Here is a 21,746-nt window from a genome sequence, read left to right on the forward strand (position 1 = left end):
AGGAAATGACAAATCTGCTCCACACATGATGCAGGGAGCGTGAGGCACCTAGCCAACATGGACTTTGTGTGTGTGTGTGTGTGTGTGTGTGTGTGTGCGTGCGTGCGTGCGTGCGTGTTTGTGCGTGTGTGTGTGTGTTTAATTTGTGAGTGTTCTGTTTAGGTCTGTTCCAAGATAATCCGCTCAGTAAAAAGCTGAGTTTCACAGGGAATTGTGCATGTACTGTAATAATATGTGAAGCTCTTAGTATGTGTGCAAAAGACATTCGAGAGGAAAGAAAAAAGGTAGGTGATAAGTAAAGTAATCTGCATTTTTAAGTTAATTTCTAACACTGATAAATGTGATTTCTGCTCTCCCTAAAATTTGATGTTAGCTGCATACTGTATTTGTTATGTTTCACACAATCATGATCTATAATGCTTTAAGGGTATTTCCAGCTATACAATTTGAATGAGTTGAACGGGCTAAGCGAGTGCACCTGTTGACACAGCATGTTCCATGTCAAGCCAATTTCATTTTTTTTTTTTTTAATAGCCATTTCAGTTCAAGTCTCCGAAGGCTGTGATGAGCCCAGGGACTGTACACTAATTAGGCTATGTATGTTATTTGGCCTCATATGGTTGTGGATGGCCCCGGAGGAGACAGCATGTGTTCAATCATGTGGGATGAAAGAATGAATTGTTCCCTTCCAGCCAAACACCGAGGCAGCTCGCTGATCAGTGTGCATTCACTCAGAGAATTAACAACTCATTAAATGAATTGTCTGCTTTGTTACAACATACCACCAATTCTCATCATTGTAGGATTGCCCAAATATGTGACCACCTGTACAAACAATTCATCATAAGGACCTACAAATGAGGCTGTATTTCTCTTGTCTAGGGTATTTGTAGTAAAACTTAATTTCCACCAACATTTACACACAGAAAAATGCAGACATTATTTCCCACAGTACACTAAAACAGCTGTAAACTGTTCTGCATCACTGAGTAGATGGGTAATGTATGCAAAAAAAACATAATCCAAAGCAAATCTATCAACTTCCACAAACATATCAGAGTAAAATGTTTATGTCTCAGTCTATATTGGAGAGTAATTTTCTAATCAGTTCAAAGCAACCCTTATGGTTTTCATCAAATCAGTAATTATTCAGAAGCATGGTTTTAAGTAAATTGTTAGTTTTCTGGTATAATAGGGTTTGAGAGCAAGAGCTAAAAATGACAGGACTAATAAATTAATATACTAGTGATTAATTATTATTATCGTCATTATTGCAGGAAAGAGACTTTACAGCTACAAAAGATCTAAATCACATTAGGAATGTAAATGTGACATTATGTAATGATAGTAATGATAAATACCAATGATTTCTAGTCTGGAATTGTGACAAGACTGAGTTCAGCTTCACCACCTGAAACATCACATTTTTGTGGGGGTCAGCCTCAGTCCCTGGGACACGATCTGTTGTGCCTCAGGCAGAGAGCCACAGATGACAGGACAGTGGTGAGAAGGCTGCACCAGAGGCCACAGTTTATTTTCCACTTGCAATTTGCTCTGACTGCAGTTTCAACCAGCTTAGTCTGATGTATTCTGAACAAACATACTTCATGACAGAAAAAAGATTTAGACTACAAACCATGCTTTTATCAACTTATAAAATGAACATAAATTATTAAATTTGGATTAATCTGTAACAGAGGTTCAGATTCTTTTTCCTCCATCAATTTTCTACGACTAGCATTACCTTTGCCCTTGCAGTGACTCATGCGATTTGCTCCACTGCTTACAGATGTATGCTTGTGATATTATCTAACAACACCTCACAGCCTATAAATAAACACTAATTATATAATGGGATAATTATGTCACACTAGCAGAATTCAGCCTTCCACACAAACACAAAACATCCCTGTCGGACATACAGCAGCACAGAGTAACAAATACAAGGACAGTCATGCAGGCTTGTGATTTGAACTTCATTGTATTGCACACGGCATATATTCTTAAATAAGAAAGCAAATAGACTAATTGTGTTTTGACAATTATACACAAATCATTCATAGATATTTTGACAAAAATTTTCCTTCTTTTAACTTTGAACAGTTAATGTCAAGGGGAAGTGCAGAGTTAATGTTTAGACATATTAACCAGATCAGACATGGCTTAAAAGTGCTGCAACAATGATTAACTTGCTGAGGTCTACCAGTGATTTGATTTTAAGCTTTAAGAGGAACAAAATTAAGTAAAATAGGTCCGATTTTTTTCTCTGTAAATTAAACAACTAGTAATTACAAGGTCCTCTGAAAAGAATCAGCATTATAGTATTTTAATCAACGGTCAACATACAGGCCACCAACAGTAAAAGTGGAGCATATACAGAGAAACTGTGGTGAAAGGCCTCATTTGATAGCAAAACATATGGGTGCTGCTGCTGTCAGTGCCCTAGACTGCGGCAGATAAATAATACATTACAGCAGATTAACATCTATTGATCCTGGACTCTATGTAAACACAGAATACAGTATTGTTAGACATATATTATTCTATTATAGGATCAAGTAATCAAGTAGTAAATGTAAGCTTTTTATCATACAGTCAGCTAAAATGACTTACAGCCATGCACTTTTTTCAAATAGCTAAAAAGTGCAAAAAACAAAAAAATATCCTCAGTCTAACACTGTCATGGTCAGGGCCCTAATTCATTCAGAGGGGTTGCCAAATAGTGGCTACTGCTGAGATCACTAGATTTATACAGTGATGGTGGTTGGAAAACTGAGCAATCTTGGCTCTCAGATGAAGTTACCTAACAATCCAGATTGGCCAGTCTGTGCGGCTTAACCTCAGCCAATACAAAGCAGGCAGGTCATGCTTCCAAGTATCTCCTCTATGCTTGTATAAGGATAGGACTGAAGAACACTTGTAGGTCAGAGTGGTAATTTTTTGATATATCTGACGGCAGCAGTGGAGCAACATAATTGGGGATAGCAGCTGAACTACTGAGCAGGTCAAGACATTCTAATGAAACTGCATTTCAAGCCCTTGGGGCTGTTGATGGCAGCTTAGCCTAAGCAGATACCATGTAGTTGTAAGACCAGGTAAAATAATCAGAAGCATAAAAACTGGCCTTCCATGAGAATGCCCACCTCACTTTTGGCACATTACAATGTGCATTGCTAAAGATCTCAGAAGCTGAAATGGACAGGAGCAGATAATCTATATTATCAATTCTGCCTTCAACTTACACATTTTAAAATGTGTAAGTTCTTCTTCTAACGCTGGAACAAGCAGAAAGAGACACTTATGGATTAGCTCCAAAACAGCAAGGGTCAGCACAGTTCAGTTGTGTAATCATCTCTATGTAGACATTTAACTCCATTCACTCATTCATTGATGCGAAATGTCCTTGAATTGAACATCTATCAATGATTGCCATGGAAACCCTCTCACATCATCACTGCAGAGCTACCAGAGCAAACTGTGTTCACAGTTTGTATTAATTTCTACACTACTGTGCTATGAACCACAGAGTAACAGAAAGTCTGTATTTAATTTTAGGTATGATGGTGGCTTTATGGTGTCATGGGTATGCTTGTAATCGCCATGAAATTAAGGCTATGTCAGTGTCAAGTGAAATACGTGAGATATTTCTGGAACATTCCATAAAAATCCAAGCTAATTCAGTCTTGCCACAGAACTTGGTACTGAATGGAGTCAGCTCTGGACAAATTACATGAGGGGTGGTATTAGAGACTGGAAGACAGTAGTGGAGGAAGTATTCAGATAAAATTACTAATAACACACTGTGACAATAATCCATCAAGTAAATGTCTTGCATCTGATAATGGTCATTAATACACAAGCATTCCATGAAAAAAAAAAAAATAACACGTACCCACAGAAACATTTTCACAATGCTTATTTTGTCCAGCTGTGCAAACCTCAAAAGCATTAACAGAAAATGGTTAAAAGAAAAATCATGATGAGATGTGAAATATTTGTTTTCACAAGAAAAATGATTTCAATTATTATCAAAATAGTTGCAATTTACAGAATTTAATTTTATAATGGACTAGAAGTATAAAGTGGGCTAAAATGAAAATAGACCAGTAAAGTACAAATGACTAAAATTTGTACAGTACTTGGTTAAATGTAGGTATGTAAGTACATTTATTGAAGTGAAATTCCAGAATGGCTTCAGTCCAGCCAACTATACTGGGCCTGTCTGGGACTGATTTTTAAAGTCTTAGTCTGGTTTTTGTGTGTTTATTAGACATAAGTTAGCTCAGTAATGGCAAATGCATTATTTTTAATTTTGTATTTTAAAAATATTTGTTCATACATTCATTTCAGCTAAACACAAAACCACAAACATATGTTTACAATCTCAATAAACAAATTAGCCTATAGAATAAGCTATCGACAGCATTTCCAATAAGCCAGAGACAGACTGGAAATCTGGACATTCTGTCAGATGCTACAATGGGTCCTGGACCTTATGGTCATTTAACCTACTAACCATAAAACAACTGGTCCAAATTAGCAGCTGGACACAAATGTTTCACACTGTCTCACTTCATTTATTCCCACTATTACATTTAAATACTCCTCTCGTGTAGACTGGTACTGTATGGTTGTAGGCCCCTCACATTACTGAAAACAGATGCAACTTATGGTCTTAAATACACATATTGAGAAGGGACAGAAACTGTAAAGGGTGGTCAATAAATATAAGACTCAAAAACCCAAAGCAATTTAGACACATGCATCCCAGTGTAGAAAATAAACAGATTAATCTGTAATCAGCAGCAGTAACAGAGGGAGCCCAGGGAGCCTGGTACTGTAGGAGACGGACACAGTCTCACAGCCAGGCTGTCAAAGAACTGAGAGCTGTTTCTCAGAGCAGCGTGGTAAGTAAAGAAAGTTGTAGGTATTACCTGATATGAAGTTTGAGTCAGTACTAAAGTACTAGATCAGACTTTTCAACCAACTTGTTTGCATTAATGCAAATTAATGTAATGTTAGTACTAAACAAACTATTGCAGGTATAAAACAATGTCAGGTAAGCATTATAGAAAGGAGACCAGGATTAAAATCCAGTGACAATATGCTGAAAATTGCCTGGGGATGGGCAGACACAGTCAAAGGTAACTGTGTGCAGGACTTGTGATGAGCACATGTGGCACTTGTAGTCACAAAGGACTAAATGTTCCACATCAGAGGTGTCCTCCACTATAAATGACTATAGGGGTTCAGGGATTCACAGCAATGGGTCAATGACTTTGCAGCAGTTTAATTTTTAAAAATGCCTATTCAGCCTTTGTACTTTCTGTTAAACTATCATTCCTCTTGCTACAGAGAGCACTATTGTAACTGAAATTAATAAAACTAAGTCATGTTAGATGTTTGAAAAGCAGAAATTGTTATTTTTGCAGGTTAGCAACACTCCAGAAATATAAAAGGATCCATGTTGACACTTGTGACACTTCAGAGTACTGAAAAAATCTGAAAAGCACTAAACTCATCCACATGTTTGAAATGCAGTGATGCCTAAGTATCTTTCTGAGTGGCTGAAATATCATTGAGATTGGCAAAACAAATATTTTAAGCATCTATTACAGGTAGCTATGGATCAGAGCTTAAAAGACCGCAGGGCTCAAATAATGCCTGCATCACCAAGGACTTTTTTAGGACTTTTCACAGGCACTGCTGTGCTGACCCTTGCTGTTTTGGTTTGACAGCAGGACTGATCGGAGCCAATCCATGACTGTCTCCTTCTGCGCTTCATTGATTGGCTCACCATGACTTTGTTTTTACTTCTCAGTAGTTTTACAGCATGAAACTGAGTCACTGTGGTTTGAAGTTGAATTAGATACCCATCTTACTTTACTGTTTACCATAAGCTTTACCGCAATATCAGAGTCGATGTCTGTCGAACATTTCCTGCTTTTGTTTCTTTAAACTAAAAATATTCAAAAGAACGGCTGGATGTTTTTAAGGCAACTAGAAGAAATGTATTGTGTTTACTAAAGAACTAGTGGATGTTGTTTAGCATTCCTGATTTACAAAAGTCAATCTACACATCATGTGACTACATATGGACAAAGTCTATGTCAATTATCCAGGAAATGAGTTTCTAATTTCACAGGGAGGAGAAGGAACAAGCAGAGTGGACTAGCTAAATTAAGGACAGGTTAAACAAGGTTTTGTGTGAACCAGCACATTTCCAATATGAAATCAAGTTAAACAGCTTTTTGTACCTTGCAGTTCTGTGCTGAGAAAAACCTTTCTGCACCATGCTTGCTCATCTGGAAAAGTCATGGTTCAGCTCCATGTGAGTACTCCCAGCACTGTGAAAAAATGATTTTAGTGCCTTGATGTTGTGACAAGGATGTAACTGTTCATAAAGTGTAGTCTGGTGAATGTCACGGCACCAGTAGAGGCATGGTAAGGGGATTGCAGATCTTCCCCATACAAGAAAACTGTGCTCCAGCCCATGTTGTATTGTGAGGCAGTGTTAACTGTCAATGTAAAACTATGGCAAAAAATAGCATTTTTCATGAAAAAAAAAAAGAGTCTAAAAACAAAATAAAAAGTAACATTTGAAAATAAAAACTATGACAAAAATGATTAACATTTTCCATTAAGCACTAAAAACTAAACAATAATGTTAAGATGGAAAGCCTGATGAATGGACATGAAGTTATTACGTGTTAACACTAAGTCTTAGTCAACAACTTGCTATATCGGTGATCAGTAAATCATTTCCACTGAGAATTAGACAAAAACAGCTCAGGCAAACTACAAAAGTGCAACCACCACACCAACATTTATGCAAAGCTCAAATCATTTAACATAAATTGAAATGGTTAAAACTGTAACATTGAGCTACTTTCAGTCAGATATCTTTGTGGCGCTATCATAAGAAATGAGTAACTTCCAGGATAAATGACAGTAGTCAACCATCAAATCATCCTGTAGATGTTCACTAAAGACATATGAATGTATTAATATTCCCCCATGATTTAGCTTCTCCTCTCAAGTTAAACCCAGTAAACTGTTTTCTGATGTTCACCTCTGTGGCCTGTGTCTCCTTGTGGGAGATTTTTCAATTGTTGCTCACTAGTAGTTAGTAGTAGTTTTATGCTCAAATTGTCCAGGTTACCCTGTGTGTCTTCTTGCTAAAGTGTCTGAGTGAAACAAGCACACTCCCCATTCAATTTGCATTGCAAAGGCTGATTAATTGCAAGTGCATCACTTGTTTGTATTGTCTACTTTCATTTAGCATGGCAGGTTGAGCAATTTCACCTGCAGCTACAAAAAAAAAAACATCCAAAGGTGGTGGGTGCTAATTTCCAAACCTGCTGTGAACAAATATACACACAACATCTGTAACCATGGTCACTAAATACAATACAGATTGCAACAACTTTAACTTCAAATTACTTAGTCATAAAAACTAGACTAAAAAATCTTTAGTTTTTGTTTACTACAACAAAAACCAAAAGACTAAAACTAATATAAATCTTAGTCAAATGACTAAGACCAAAAATAATCAAATTCAGGAGCCAAAATGAACAGTTTTGCAAGGGAAGAACGCAGCAGTGAGGGCATGTGTATTCTCCCACTGCTAATGTTTCAGGACCCCAAGGAGAATAAATTCCTCCCTGTGGTGGGCAGGCTCCCTGCACAAGATCAATGTCACAGGTGTGTATGATCTATGTGAAGAAAACATTGTTTACTGTTTTTTTTAGCAAACACCTCTCAGGGGACTGTGGACACAGAGGAAATATTACATAAATCACAGGAGACACTGCCTTGGGATGTACAACAATATTTGTGGGAGAAACTAGGCAAGGAATGGAACAGTCGGGGCTCAGCTTAGAAAAACGCCCCATCTATATGTGGGCTGCAATCAGGACGAAGAGAACTAAGAAGTACAGGGAATTCTGGAGAGTTAACATGTCTACACTAAACATTACTGTGGCAAGGTGGAGAAAAACATGTTTGCTTGACAGAGTTAATTTTTTATTCATACCATGCATAGCATAACAAGATTTTAGAAAGTGGCAATTTCTTCTATGTAATATAAACATTCGCCAAATGAGCTACTAAACACACACTAACCATATCAGGTATGCAGACACCATGTCTCTCTTAAAAACCCATCAACCTTTACTTCTTCCTTAATTTGTTTTGCTCTTCTAACAAAATCTTAGTAGCTGCCACACATCACGTTTCCTATGTTCTCCCTTGGCTTGAGTTCACACCACAGTGTCTCCTTTTGTCACTTCTCTCCAATCTAGTTTGTTTGTGGCACCCCTGATATTACCCTCATAATAGATTTAGATGAAAGGGAGCTCATCTGGTTCTGTGGTTCACTGAAGTATTTGTGCACTGACCTAAGAGTTTAATATGCTGTTTGTGCTGATTTTGAATTATAATACCGTATAATAAACGCACTGACAAGGAAGTAGATGTGTGGTTTTTACTGACACCTGACACTGATACCAATTACTGGCCATGATATTAGCACTTGTGCATAGAACGTTCTGATCTAGTTCTGCTTTGTTTTTATACTGTATGTTCATTTTACATAAAGTCATTGTGGCTATATGCTTAGTTAAAACTCTGGAAATGCTAAACCTGGCACATACTTTACTGTGACATGATTAAAAAGTAAATGATTCAGTAGCTAAGCTGATTGTTGAATTAATTACATCACTTACGCTTCAGAAACAAGTGTTTCAGTATCTGTGTTCAATTATCCAGAAACAAGTATTTAGAAAGACAAAGCCAGGGGAGAATTTGCAGTGAACAGATCTAAGAACTAAGTCATTTTTTGTTGACATGAAATTTACATTTGGACAATGAAGGGTTCAGTGTAATTGATACTGAACAACAATTATTGCCCTATTATCACTGAACAATGTGTATCTATAGTGACTGCCTCAATAGCAGCAATTTTCCATATTCAGCTCCAGGTACTGTAGCTTCTCACCACAGTGCACAAAAGAATATCATTTGCATTTTATCTCAAAAATAAAATTCACAAACACCAGGTGGGCTTTTGAGTCAATCCTGACCCCACAATAGAGAAGTTATTAAAGTAAAAATGAGACTCCTCATATTGAATTTGAAAGAAATGAAGGTGTCAGTGTCAAAGAGGACAAAGGGACTGAAGGCTACAGTTACAGGCTGCAGAAAAAAGTTTATCTTTGGGATGGACATACTGCAAATGTCAAAACTGCTCTTGCTGTTCACTGGTTCCTACTTGACGAAGGAAAGCAAGCATTGTTATTAATAACAATCTAAGAAATCATTCACGTTTCCACCTTATTTGGTTGTCATCACAGAATTTCACTACAGGAACTGACAAAAAAATGAAGGAGGAAAAAAATTCTGGTGGGTGTGCATAAATTCTAAATAAGGATCAAGAAATGAAAATCAGGGGCCCTTTCTGCAGTTCAGACCTCCTCAGTGAGGAGAAGAGAAAACTATTGTTAACAATGCAAATAAAACCCAAGTCAAGCATTTGTATTTAAAGATTATTTATGTTGTTATAGGGACTCACAGCAACTGAATATGAAGAGATAATGTGTTCTCAAACAGCAAACACTTTTCAACCATGTTGGTTTTTTAGTTTCTTTCTTCATGCAGGCTGAAAACCCTGGACTACTATGCGCAGGTACTATCTTATTAATTACCTCACTGCAGTAGCACTGTTTTTACCCTTGGCAGGACCTGTCAAGGTTAAAAATTGTTTTAAAAAAATCAACTATCAGTTATGTCAGTTATCAGTTCTAACAGTTAGTAAAGCAATTGTCTGGCCACCAACTTTCCCAAACAGAGTTTGGAAACTTGCTTCATTACCCTAATTGAAAAAAGTCAGCCAAAAGTCTACTGCCAATGAACTTGTTTTTGCAGTCTTTAGGAACATCTCACTAAAAGCACAGAGGTCAATAACCATTAAATCTCTGTGAAGTATCAGATGGTTTGAATAATTAATGAAGGTACCCCCCACACACTCTGCCACATGTGCAGAACATTTTAGGAGAGGTTTAAACATGTCCTCAAGCCAGCAAGTTGTCTGAACAGATGGGAAGGCAAATTAATATAATCCACTGACATGGTTCACATTTTTGCCTGTGCAAAATGTTCATAATAATTTACCTATTACGCAGCTCTGACTCTATTATATAAAAGGCAGTATACCTATTAGATCAGACATCAACAATAGCAGATCAGATTGAATTCAGATTTTCTAGATTACACTGAATCCTGAGTGTGTGGTACAAGTGAGAATTTTTATACTGGCCATAAAAGCTTTGAATAATAGTAATTTAATAATAATAAGTATATCCTTTTCCATAATATGTATTTTACGTTTGAGCTGTGCAGAGGGAAACAAAACACAGAAATAGGTGTCTTACAACAATATTGTTAATGAAACATGCAGTCCAATGCAACTATGTAATAAATAAAGATTTTAACAGGTAAATAAACACACACGCACGCGCACGCGCGCACGCACGCACGCACGCACGCACACACACACACACACACACACACACACACACACACACACACACACACACACACACACACACACACACACACACACACACACACACACACACACACACACACACACACACACACAGAGAGGGAGGTTGTGCTGAAACACCCTAGTGTGCCTGTCTTCACACCTAAAGATATTTTAAGCTACTGGAACATGTCATTAGAAAAACTAGCACTCAAATTAGTAACACCAGTCTTCAGTAATATTATCAGAATTCCAAACAGATTTACTCTAAACAGCTTCCTATTTTGCTGCCTTGTAGCTTTCCAGCTGCATTCAACTCAAACTTCAGTTCATAGCACTGCTAAAATGATGCTTTTACACTATTTTTTTTTTTCATTTGGAAAGGTCACCTCACACCCTGTATGTGAGTGAGCTCATCTAACTTTATCCATACTTTGTTAAAGAAACCACAGTCTGTGAGTATATAAATTAAAATTCTGGAAATCTGAAGAGTCACCAGAGCCTCAGTTGAACCTTGGAGTGTATTTTTATTCAGAACACAGGCAGACATTTTGCCCCTCATTTCTAACAGCATAGTCTCATTGCAGTGAAAAGCTTCAGGGCTGCTATGGAGAGTGGGAAATGTCACAATGACTAAGACCTATTCTCATGTAGATAAGAAAATGTCGATAAAGTTTTAAAATCAAATAGATAAATCCCAAACTTCCCCTTATGACGAACAGAACATCAAAGCAGTAATTGACATTTCTGATGTGTAAATTTAATGCTACACATTTTACTTGTACTAAGTGGTCCTGAGCTATGATTATATTGCCACTAAAATTGTTTATTTTCTGTCTCTTCTTTTTTACAACTCACCAGAAGATTAGACTGGGTGACTGGAAGAGGTAGATCACAGGATCACTTGGGAGCAGGCAGGAATGGAAGTATGAAATCTCTCATTTAATTTATATACTGTAGGTTACTGTCCTATTCTCTTGGATCCCATCTACAATCAAATCAAGAAGTGAAATTATAAAATAGATGAAAGGTAGCTTGCCAAGTAAATTTGAATTTATTTCCAGTTTATATAAAGCAGATGTATAGTTTTCCCTTCCTGCAAGAGTACAAAATGCTGAAAGCAAGCATTTTGTACTCTTGTACCCATGTATATCCAATAATTCACTGAAGTGTGTGGGTCACATGGGTTAAACAAAAAGGGATACATTCCCAAACTATAGCTTTTACTGGTGTGTTGTTTGTTTATAAGGTTGTAATCATGTATTTTAATTTTATTTAGGGACAGATGAAAAATTTCAGACCTAGTTATTAAAGAAAACAAATTCCTCTCAGGATAACTGAGCTCAAACTACATACTACCATAATACTGTATTTTGGTCAGTTTTCTTATTGTGTTTCACTGACATAGTGAAACACAAAACCACCATCAGTTCTTTAAAAACACTTTTATTCCTGTTTTTCCATTGAAGGGAGCAAAAAACTTTATTCTGTATTTCTTTTTGAGTTCTAGTGTACCACTGATCCATTGCTGAAGAAAAGGAAGATCAGAAATGTCATCTCTGTTGGGCTCACTGAAAGGAAGCGTGAGATAGGAGGTGGTGAGATGAGTGTGTACCATACACAAAGTGATCCAAGGGAACATATGCGTTTGCAAATGCTCATTTCTACACAGACATCATCAAGTTACCCAACAAAGCCACTAAAATAACAACACACAGATTTATGTGTGAAGGAGGTGTGAAATGTTTATTTTCATCCTAAGCAACAGTCTAATCTCTGTCGGACATGAAAAGTGAGTCACCGGCCGAAATTAATATTATTGCCCTGCATCTTTAATATTTACAGTTGCAGGAGTCACAGTTGTGAAATGAACACACATAATGAATAAAGGCCACTGTGTTTAATATTTCTACTATTAATATTAATACTAATTTAATATTTCTACAAGCAGTGCAAGACCTTTCTCCCTAGTAGATTTGTACTGTTCACGTAGCAGAGGAAATCTCTTGCTGAACACACACATTACCAGTAATGCTAAACGCTTGTGTACATTTATTGTGCAAGATGGGTGTAATAAAATCTTGGTTGTGGCCGATACCAGACTGTACATTGTCAATTTGAGGTAAGACACATTGTGCAATAAATGTTTGATGTGTCATCTTTGTGAGCGCTGGCAAATGGGAGATGGATGAAAATGACTTGCATTTTTCCAGAACTGTACAATAACAAATCTGCCACATAAATAAACAAGACAATAAAGTTCATTTTCTGAAACGGCAGATGCAGCTAGAAGGTTAGAATCAGTCTCTGAAATGTAGCAAATCTACTACTAACTAACATCATAGCCAAGGTTGTGCCGTTAAACACATTAGTGTGTGATTCTTATTAAGCTTTCAACAGAAATTTGCATCCGCCTGTGTTGTTTTCCACCTGTCTGCCTGTTAGTGGGGAAAAAAGGCCCTGACATGATGTGAAAAGCCCACACAGGAAGCACATGGGCTAGATTGTCATACACTAAAAAGTATGTCACAGCCACTCAAAAAACACCAGGACCAAAGGGAATACACTGCTGGTCCTAAACTAATAAACACTTCAGTGCATTTTTAGGAAGATGTCACTCCCTGCTGTCCCACATGGGAACAGTTCCAACATGCTCAGTGCTGACAGTCTTAGCAACAAAATAGAAGGAAAAGCCCTGAGGACTACAGGAAAATATTTTCCCCAAGTTAATATTTATTCACTTTATTCTGTCAGCACAATCCTTTATAATGTTTGACAAATGCTAACTGTCAAACACTACCATGATATGATGCAGTTGCATCTGGTCTTGTTAGCTTGTTTCTTTAAGCTTGTCTTGTTAGTGTTCACTTACAGGCACCAGAGTTAACAAGCTCCTGGACAGTTGTTTTCTCTGGTTTGACAAAGAGGCAAAATCTGAAACACTCAAACGCAGAGTTAGGAAGAAAATCAACAACTTCCAAATAATGAGATGGCAGTGCAGGGCTACTAGAAGAAGCAAAAGAGAAGAGACTCTTTGAAATGCAGATATGATTTCTTTGTTTTAAGCTGTTTGAAAAGTGAAGTCTGTCACCATTTAAAACAATAAACATCTTAAAAGAGGAAATACAGCACTTGAACCATTCTGCAACTGTAATGATAAAATATTTTCCATGCCCTAAAATATCAAAGTATGATCTCCAAACCATATCTATGGTTTTTATATATAATGGGTCCATGTCACATTATCATTCTTGTTCAAGCTCCAAAACTCAAGATGTCAATTATGTCCATCCATCCATTCATCCATCCATCCATCTTCTATACCTGCTTATTCCTCAACCAGGGTCATGGGAATCTGCTGGAGCCTATCCCAGCTCTCTTTCAGGTGGAAGGCAGGGGTACACCCTGGACAGGTCACCAGTCCATCACAGGGCCACATAGAGACACACAACCTCACACACTCACACTCACTCCTATGGGCAATTTAGAGTCACCAATCAACCTGACATACATGTTTTTGGACTGTGGGAGGAAACCAGAGTACCTGGAGAAAACCCACACAAGCACAGGGAGAACATTCAAACTCCACACAGAAAGGCCAGGTTGCGAACCCAGGACCTTCTTGCTGTGAAGCAACAGTGCTAACCACTCAGCCACTGTGCTGCCCCATGTCCATTATGTATTTTTGCTAAAGTTTCAGTGTTCTGAATAATGTCCAGCTACCACAGCCTAAAGTCTTTGGCTGTGATATCACTTAGAGGGTTGATGTGCTACTTCAGAGAATGCTGCTGTACAGACAGAGCTGCAAATAAAATATGCCTTTAGGCAGTTGATCCAAATCAAAACACTTAAAAAATACATTAAAGAGCCATATACTTTGAGTTTGGCTCCATATTCCTTCACTGCAATCAGTATAGCTAATAGTTTATACCAAAACAACATTGTGTGTATTAGAATTAGGGGAAATTTTACTCAATTCAGTAGTTGAGCTTAGACATGTTTTTCTTGCTTTTGGACAACGGTGGACCTCTCTACTAACACTACCTCTTAAAAGCATGTATTTATTGTTGGATTTGTTCATTATTTGCATAATTTGTTGATACACTGTAAAACAGTATAACCTATTTTTTCATATCTGATCCTTTATTACATGTATTTTATCTGATTGTAGTCATTTGTTGCCAGTGTGCCATATATGCTGTAGATGAATGCTGTGCTGGATTTGAGAAAGTTTATACACACATTAATAAACTGTATCTTAAACAGCCAAACTACTAAGAAACATTCATTCAAAACATCACATACAGAATTTACTGCTGCAAAGCCAGTTTTTCATGACTTTTGGATTTCATTAAATGTCTCAGGAGACTTTAGTCTTAAAGACTTTTCATGTTGCCTTAAGTCATTATTATCTGAATGGGTTTGCTAGCTTCCTTCAATATCATTACTGCTCTACCATCTCAATGCTTTGCCTACATTCCCCAGGTTTGGCACCATTTATCATCAAGTGACAGATGTGACCACCTGCAACATTACCTTGTGGTGCACACGGCTTCTACACGGCTCCTCCGGCATGAGCTACCTGTTCATTCTTTCTCTGTGTGTGGTTTACCACATATATTGACAGAACACACTTTGAAACTACACCCACCCAATCTATGTAAAACTACTGTACACAAACCCTATCCTTCATTGCTACAGTATAATATGAAGGATGATAAAAAGGCGATATTAATAGGTAGGTAATTATTTCTAGACAGAGTATAGTGAACTTTTGAGCAACAACATAATTTAATTAATTTAATCTAACCTATTTCCCCCTAGCTTGTAATTATCTCAGTAGGTGATAAAGCACCACTAACAAGTCCAAAGACCTCCAGCATGTCTGACAATTTGTCCTTGAGGAGAAAAATATTAAACACTGGTTTTGCGGAGACACAGCAAAGAAATTTAAAACTCGTTAAGGACCCGTTCATCCTTTAGATATTTGCTTTCTGAAATACTCAGGGGAAACTGATAAAGACCTGCCTACCCTGATCTAATTTGTATTTTAACTGTATGTGAAACTTAACTTGACTAAGCTTGGGAAAAGCAAAACTAAAAGACATCAAAATATAAATATCAGTATTTCACAAAATACAGTGAAAACAAGGCATTGGGAGCAGCAAAACAGCTTCTGTAATGCAAAAACAGGCAGCAAAAACAAACTGTATAGTGCTTCCATACATACTATATATAGAGCAGTCATCATTTGAATTTTATTGGGTATACTCAGTTTAGGATTGAATTGGCAGTTAGCAATCATTACTTTTAAATGAGTAACTTGACACTCTCTCCAGCCAGCTTGGTCTAAAATTTACAGGCATATTTATTAGGCTCATGGTTGTGCAGCTAAACCTGTATCAGAAGTTTATAAACCTGCTTGTACACTTTTCCTCTGTAACAGAGTCGGACTCTTTCATTAACTTATGAAACCTAGTTTTTCCACTGTTCTAAATGACGTCTGCCACAAAAAATGAAGATGCGCTCATTGCGTCTATGCTTCTTTTGAGCTTAGAGAAGCACTAACAGGGTGGATTTGGGGTACATTATTTTAGTATTAATGAGGTCAGGCATGTAATGCTACATGCCATGTAATAGCCCTACATGTGCAAATAAATGGGAATGCAAAACCATTTCTGTGCTGTCATACAGCTCAGTTTCAACCAACAGTTTCAACCAGACACTTACAAAACAGCCCATGTAGTGTTACAGAGTGAGAGAATTTAGTCAGACCTCTGCACCTTCTTAATTCAGCAAGACATGCATGGCACAAAACACACTGGTTCCAAAGCCAGATCAATGATATACTGCACGATCATTATTAGGTCCAGAGAAAAAGCAATGCTTCAGAGATCTATGTATAATAATAGATGTTATCAAAAATAATTACTAGAATTGTTTTGTAATGACTTATCAAGTGTGTCAGTAAAGGGTGCAATGCACACATACTGTAGCTGCCTTCATGCAACTAAATTATTGAAATATTTAGTGATACCAAACCTGATAAAAATGTGCCTGCAGCTGAAATGTGAAGTAGAGGTCATGGCTTGTTTACAGATATGACCAATCACACACAATAATGACAGCATTTTATCTCAACTACATCAAACTTTGACTTCGGCCATGATGAAATAACCTCAGAGGAATTATGGCTCCTCATTTATCTCCTCACATGCTCTGAGCACTACTGAGTCATTCTTTATTTGAATTTCATTGACATTGATTTCATTGATGCTAAGATGTGATGAAATGTATTGCATTTTTATCAGTCAATAAGCTCATGATAAGTAAAAGTGTTTTCCCCACTGGCCAGAATATCTGATTATAGCTGCTTGACCTGTTGCACTACTGTTTATAAGAAGCATCTTTCATTCTGTCATTCTGTCCCTGCCATTGCTGATTCTTAGAAAAAACATATTTTATCATTTATAAAATTCATCTATGATCCATTCAGCAAAACCATTCAAGATGCTGCAACAACATACTGGAAGCATGATGCCATTTCTGAAAAGCTAAGATAAATTGATGAAGTGCTGTGGAAAGTTACTTTCAGTCTAATATCTTTTGTGTCACTATTAAAACTCATACAAAAGTTCCATGATTAATGTCAGCAGCCAACCACCTAAATCCTGAGGTTATCTAGAAGAATATGTTCATTAATATTATTCTAACATTGGGCTTCTTGTTTCAAACTAACCCCAGTGAACAGTATTTTAATCAAAATATGTGAATCCAGTTTCTGGATCACTCGCTGCTTCATAGCAGTGACACATTGTGTGTGAAGAAATAGAAACGGTTATCCCCAACCTTTGTGATAAACAAGAACAACACCTGTAAACATGGGACCAGCACACAAAAAAAGATGACAATAGCTGTAGCATCAAAATGCTTAGAAGATATACTGGAAATATTGAAGATGCAGAACAAAAATGATCTTTTTTGTTTGACTAAGGAGGGGGTGTTATATTTAAAGACAGGCAGAGCTGCACAGCCAGCCCTTTTGTGTGTGTAGATGCATTTCATGTTTTTACATTTTCTAAGATTCTCTTTTCTCTAAGATTCTATTTTCATTTTACTAAAGAACATGACACAGTATCTCAGTTAAGGAGTACTGAATGTGGATTCAGCTATTTTACATAAAAGTTTTCCACACTCCTTTTAACTGCACTGTTCTCATCTCATCTCAGGCAATTTGTTGGATAAAGACTCTCAGGGGGCATTAGTATTTACAAGGGATGCATATGTGTGACGGCAGCAATAGCCTCACCTTGAAACTCAAAGTCAAACTCCTGTCAGCAAGTGCTGTGCTGCTCATACTGTACAATGTATTTACAGTAACATGGTGTACTGTATATACCATATTGCCCATATTTAGTATGCTAAAATATAGCAGCACCATCTACTGTGATTCTAATAAATGACACATTGACTGATTATTTGTATTTAAGTTGTCCAAAAGGCACTGCAATACAATACAGTTCTGCGTCCTTAGCTAGTTTTATAGTAGTGACTTGACACACAGGCAAATGTTAGTTAAAAGCAAACTGATCGAATGTGCAACGTATTTAGTCCACCTTCTTTTACATACAGTGAAATACAAGTGAACAAGAGCACTGAGGGATGGTTATAATGGAAAGAGATACGTCAATAAAAAGAAAGAAAAAAGGAAAATAGCTATGGAAGCAATGTAGGTCAGTAGTTTTACCTGGCCCAGAGCAAAAGGAAGCAATCACAGCCAGTATACAGACGTAACTGAGATATGGCATCCATGACATGCTGTTCTGGCATGAGAGACAGAGAAATTTGCAATGACCTGTTTTGTCCAAGTTACAGGAAAATTACAGCAAATATACAGAAGAAATGAAAGCCTAGATTTCATATTGCCATTGTTATTTAATCAGCCAAAATCCAAAGAAATACAGACAATATAACTTATATAGTTGTATATGACATAAGATACATCCTTTGTGCTGTGTGTGCATTAATTAATCAAAGATATGAATGATGCACAAAATAATGAGTCCACTAAACATTACTAAACATTATTTCATTATTAGAGAAGCAGACATTGTGTGACGAACAATATCCTTACGAGTGGGAATCCTGGTGATGATTTGCAAGTAAATAAGAGTACCTACACTATGTGCATTGCGACACCACTTCACTTAAACTGTGTCTAGAATGAGGTCAGTGAAGTAGAGGAGGGGTGGCTTACCTGGAAATTGAGGAAGACTGTGAGCAGGCTGAAGAACACGGCCATGGCAGAGAAACCAAAGATGAGGAGGGGCTTCCTCCCAATTCGTTCTATCATCAAACCCTGCACACAAGTAAAAAAAAAAAAACACAAACATTATACAGTAAGAAAAATTCAATGCAATAGCTTCTGTCCCATTGCTGTGTGATTATAGGCCTATTTTAAGCTGTGGTAATTATGGTTAGAGTAGGTAGTGAAACAATCTTAAAGATGTATTGCCATGGAATTACCTACAGATATTCATAGCAATGGGAAGATAAATCATAATGACACGGCAATGACTTAACTTTTCATCAAGCACCATCATCAAATCAAAATTAAATTTTGCCCAATATTCTAGTTTATGACCAAAGGCCTGCAAAAAATTCCCATTATCATTTATACTGTTCTATTATCCCACCAGCTTAGTAGCAGCATATTAGCATATTAATATTAGAATTTAGCTCAAAGCACTGCTAGGCCTAAGTACGGCCTCACAACTGCAAGCAGGTCATGAATGCTTTGTGTGACATCAGGCACCTCTAAGACCAGACTGAGCCCTGTGCAGCACAGCTGGAGGCTTTCATCCACGTGGCCTCAGATTATTATAACATATACTGCTATAAGTCATGACAGATGATCCAAAGTTAATGTTGACTATTATTTTGTTATTTTGAACAGTCCTCCCACTGGCATCAGGTTGTGGCCCAGAACATGTCTGCTTTAGATTTGGAGTGTTTCTATAAGCAGTGGTATTGACATTGTACTGTATATGTACGTGTGCATGTGTGTGTGTATGTGTGAGAGAGACTCTCTACACATCCCACTGTGTCCCTGAAGGCAAAGGACCTTTCTCTCCCAGAAACTCCCCACCCTGCCACCATACACATGCACACACCCAGAAACACATCAGCCACCAGTAGAGCTGTGGCTCATTATGGTCTCTGAATATGTAAGAGGTGCAGCATTCAGGAACCTGTGTATGGGTATGAGCCTGTATGATAAATTGAAGTGCCTGTTGATTGTACTGAAGGAATGTGTGTCATTGCCAGTAACAGATGAAACCTCAGAAACTGAAAAATATCTGTTATTGTGTGTATTCAGCTGTTCACTCCTTTGATACTTGAAGCTTTTTGAGTGTTTTACTGTACATTTGTTCTTATAAGTTTGAATATATGTTTTAAACAGTCTTTCATTAAAACAATGTATGTCAAAATATGCTATTGTGAGTTCTAGGATTTAGTTAGCATCCATGTCCATGAATAACACCACAGACTAGTTGTACTGCCTTTTGATAAAAAAAAAAAAAAATGGTTCCAGGCATTGTCCAATTTGTGCTCATAGGTCTTAAGAATTACTAAGAACTAAACTGAATGACCTCTTTCAAACAGTCTGAAAATACCCTAGATCTCACTTTGTGGCAAACTCAACATAGGTCAGACTGGTGACGTAAGCTCCTCACAGTTGGCAGGACTAAAATGTCTGGTCATTACTCATCACATCAAGAAGCAGATGAGCCATTAAAGACAACTGGCCACAGCTTAAGGCACTACTGGCTCACTGCATGTTTTGCAATTTCTCCACCATCCCTGGTGAAAAGCCTTTGGAGAAACTTCGATTGAGGAAACTTGTCAAATAAACACACACTGACAATGACATGGAGGTTGTTTTCACACTCAAGACAATCAACGCTCAAATTACTTTGTAGTACAGAGAAAGACCTTAAAGGAGAACAGTGATATTTTTGCTTCTTAGACTGTGCCATAGGCTGCTGCTCTGCTTGATTTCAACTGTGTCTGCAGTCACGTGGAGTTGCTGCATATAGAGTAATTTCCTCCCTTTCAGAGGAAGTCATTTGCAGATAATCATATTTGAACAGCATGGAAAAACAACTTCACACACCTGAGAATTAGACAAGAAATCACAATCACAATAAACATGAATATATCTATCTATTTGATAGATTTTACAGATAATCTAGAAGGGTAGTGTGATGTCTCAGCCAGAGAGAAAAGAAAGCAAAAAGCATGTTCAGTTTGCGTCCAAATGTTTTTACATGTCTAAGTGTCGCTGAACCACCAGGATCCAGCAAAAAAACTGTGCAGTCAGTTTCCTGTCAAGCTAAGATTCAGTAAGAGTTCATCAGGGGAAAGAAAAATAGAAAAAACCTTCGGCAGAGTAACAGAGCAGGATCCCTCTTCCAGGATGGACTGACATGCAAGTCAACATAGCAGATGTAGAGTATGGACGTTATGCAGTTTCTGCAATAACATTCTTCACAGAAATGACACATTTTATCAGTGACCTGCCCATGCTACTGAAATATATTCAATAAAAAGTCTACACCATCCCATATAATTTTCTACACCCGCATATTTTGTTCAGTGTTGCTGCAGCCTACCCAGCATGCATTGTTAGAGTACTAGAAACAGGTTGTGTCACACAAATATTATACTATAGTGAAACACATGTAGTTTCTTGTTTTTTGTAACCAGAGAACTTAATAAAATGCATGTGAACACAAGGAGGACTTTAACTCAACACAAAGACTGTTAGCTGGGTCACATGTAAATACAGGCAGCAGTGCTAATGGTGAAGGCAGGTAAGCATTAAGACATGTACCTTCTTGATTTTTAACACTAGTACAACTGCAGCAGATACAAATAAGAAGAAGCATATATAACTCTCTTCTTCTCTCTTCTTTCATCCACAACAAGTACAAAAGTTACTAGCGTAATTTAAGATGCATAATGCAAATATCATTGCAAAGGGAATTTAAAGATTACAGCAGCTAAAGCCGAGCTTTGATTAAAGTTTAAAGGGGTAGGGTGGCTAAATGAGCATGCAGCTGATTTTTTACAGCTTTTTTTTGTGCAAACCAATTGATTGTTTTCCTTAAAAACCTTGGGATAGATGACCACTGCCTAC

General features: G+C 37.3%; 1 protein-coding gene and 1 long non-coding RNA gene across 11 annotated transcripts in view; one reads left to right on the forward strand and one right to left on the reverse strand.

The window, feature by feature from the left end:
• Positions 1–21,746, reverse strand: part of slc2a9l2 (solute carrier family 2 member 9, like 2) — an 84,776-nt gene that overhangs the window by 26,691 nt on the left and 36,339 nt on the right. For all 10 annotated transcript variants that reach the window (XM_026307077.1, XM_026307075.1, XM_026307071.1 and 7 more), the window contains 2 exons: positions 18,801–18,902; positions 18,291–18,366 (listed from right to left, as the gene is read on the reverse strand). In XM_026307077.1, coding sequence (XP_026162862.1) covers positions 18,291–18,366; positions 18,801–18,902 — 178 coding nt within the window. The remainder of the gene's footprint in view (positions 1–18,290; positions 18,367–18,800; positions 18,903–21,746) is intronic.
• LOC113130435 (uncharacterized) lies at positions 152–12,506 on the forward strand. The gene is made up of 4 exons (XR_003295700.1): positions 152–284; positions 6,265–6,331; positions 11,405–11,469; positions 12,054–12,506. It is a non-coding gene; the product is annotated as an uncharacterized LOC113130435 (long non-coding RNA).

The sequence above is a fragment of the Mastacembelus armatus genome, chromosome 5, assembly GCF_900324485.2.
Source record: "Mastacembelus armatus chromosome 5, fMasArm1.2, whole genome shotgun sequence".
Classification (NCBI taxonomy): Eukaryota; Metazoa; Chordata; class Actinopteri; order Synbranchiformes; family Mastacembelidae; genus Mastacembelus; species Mastacembelus armatus.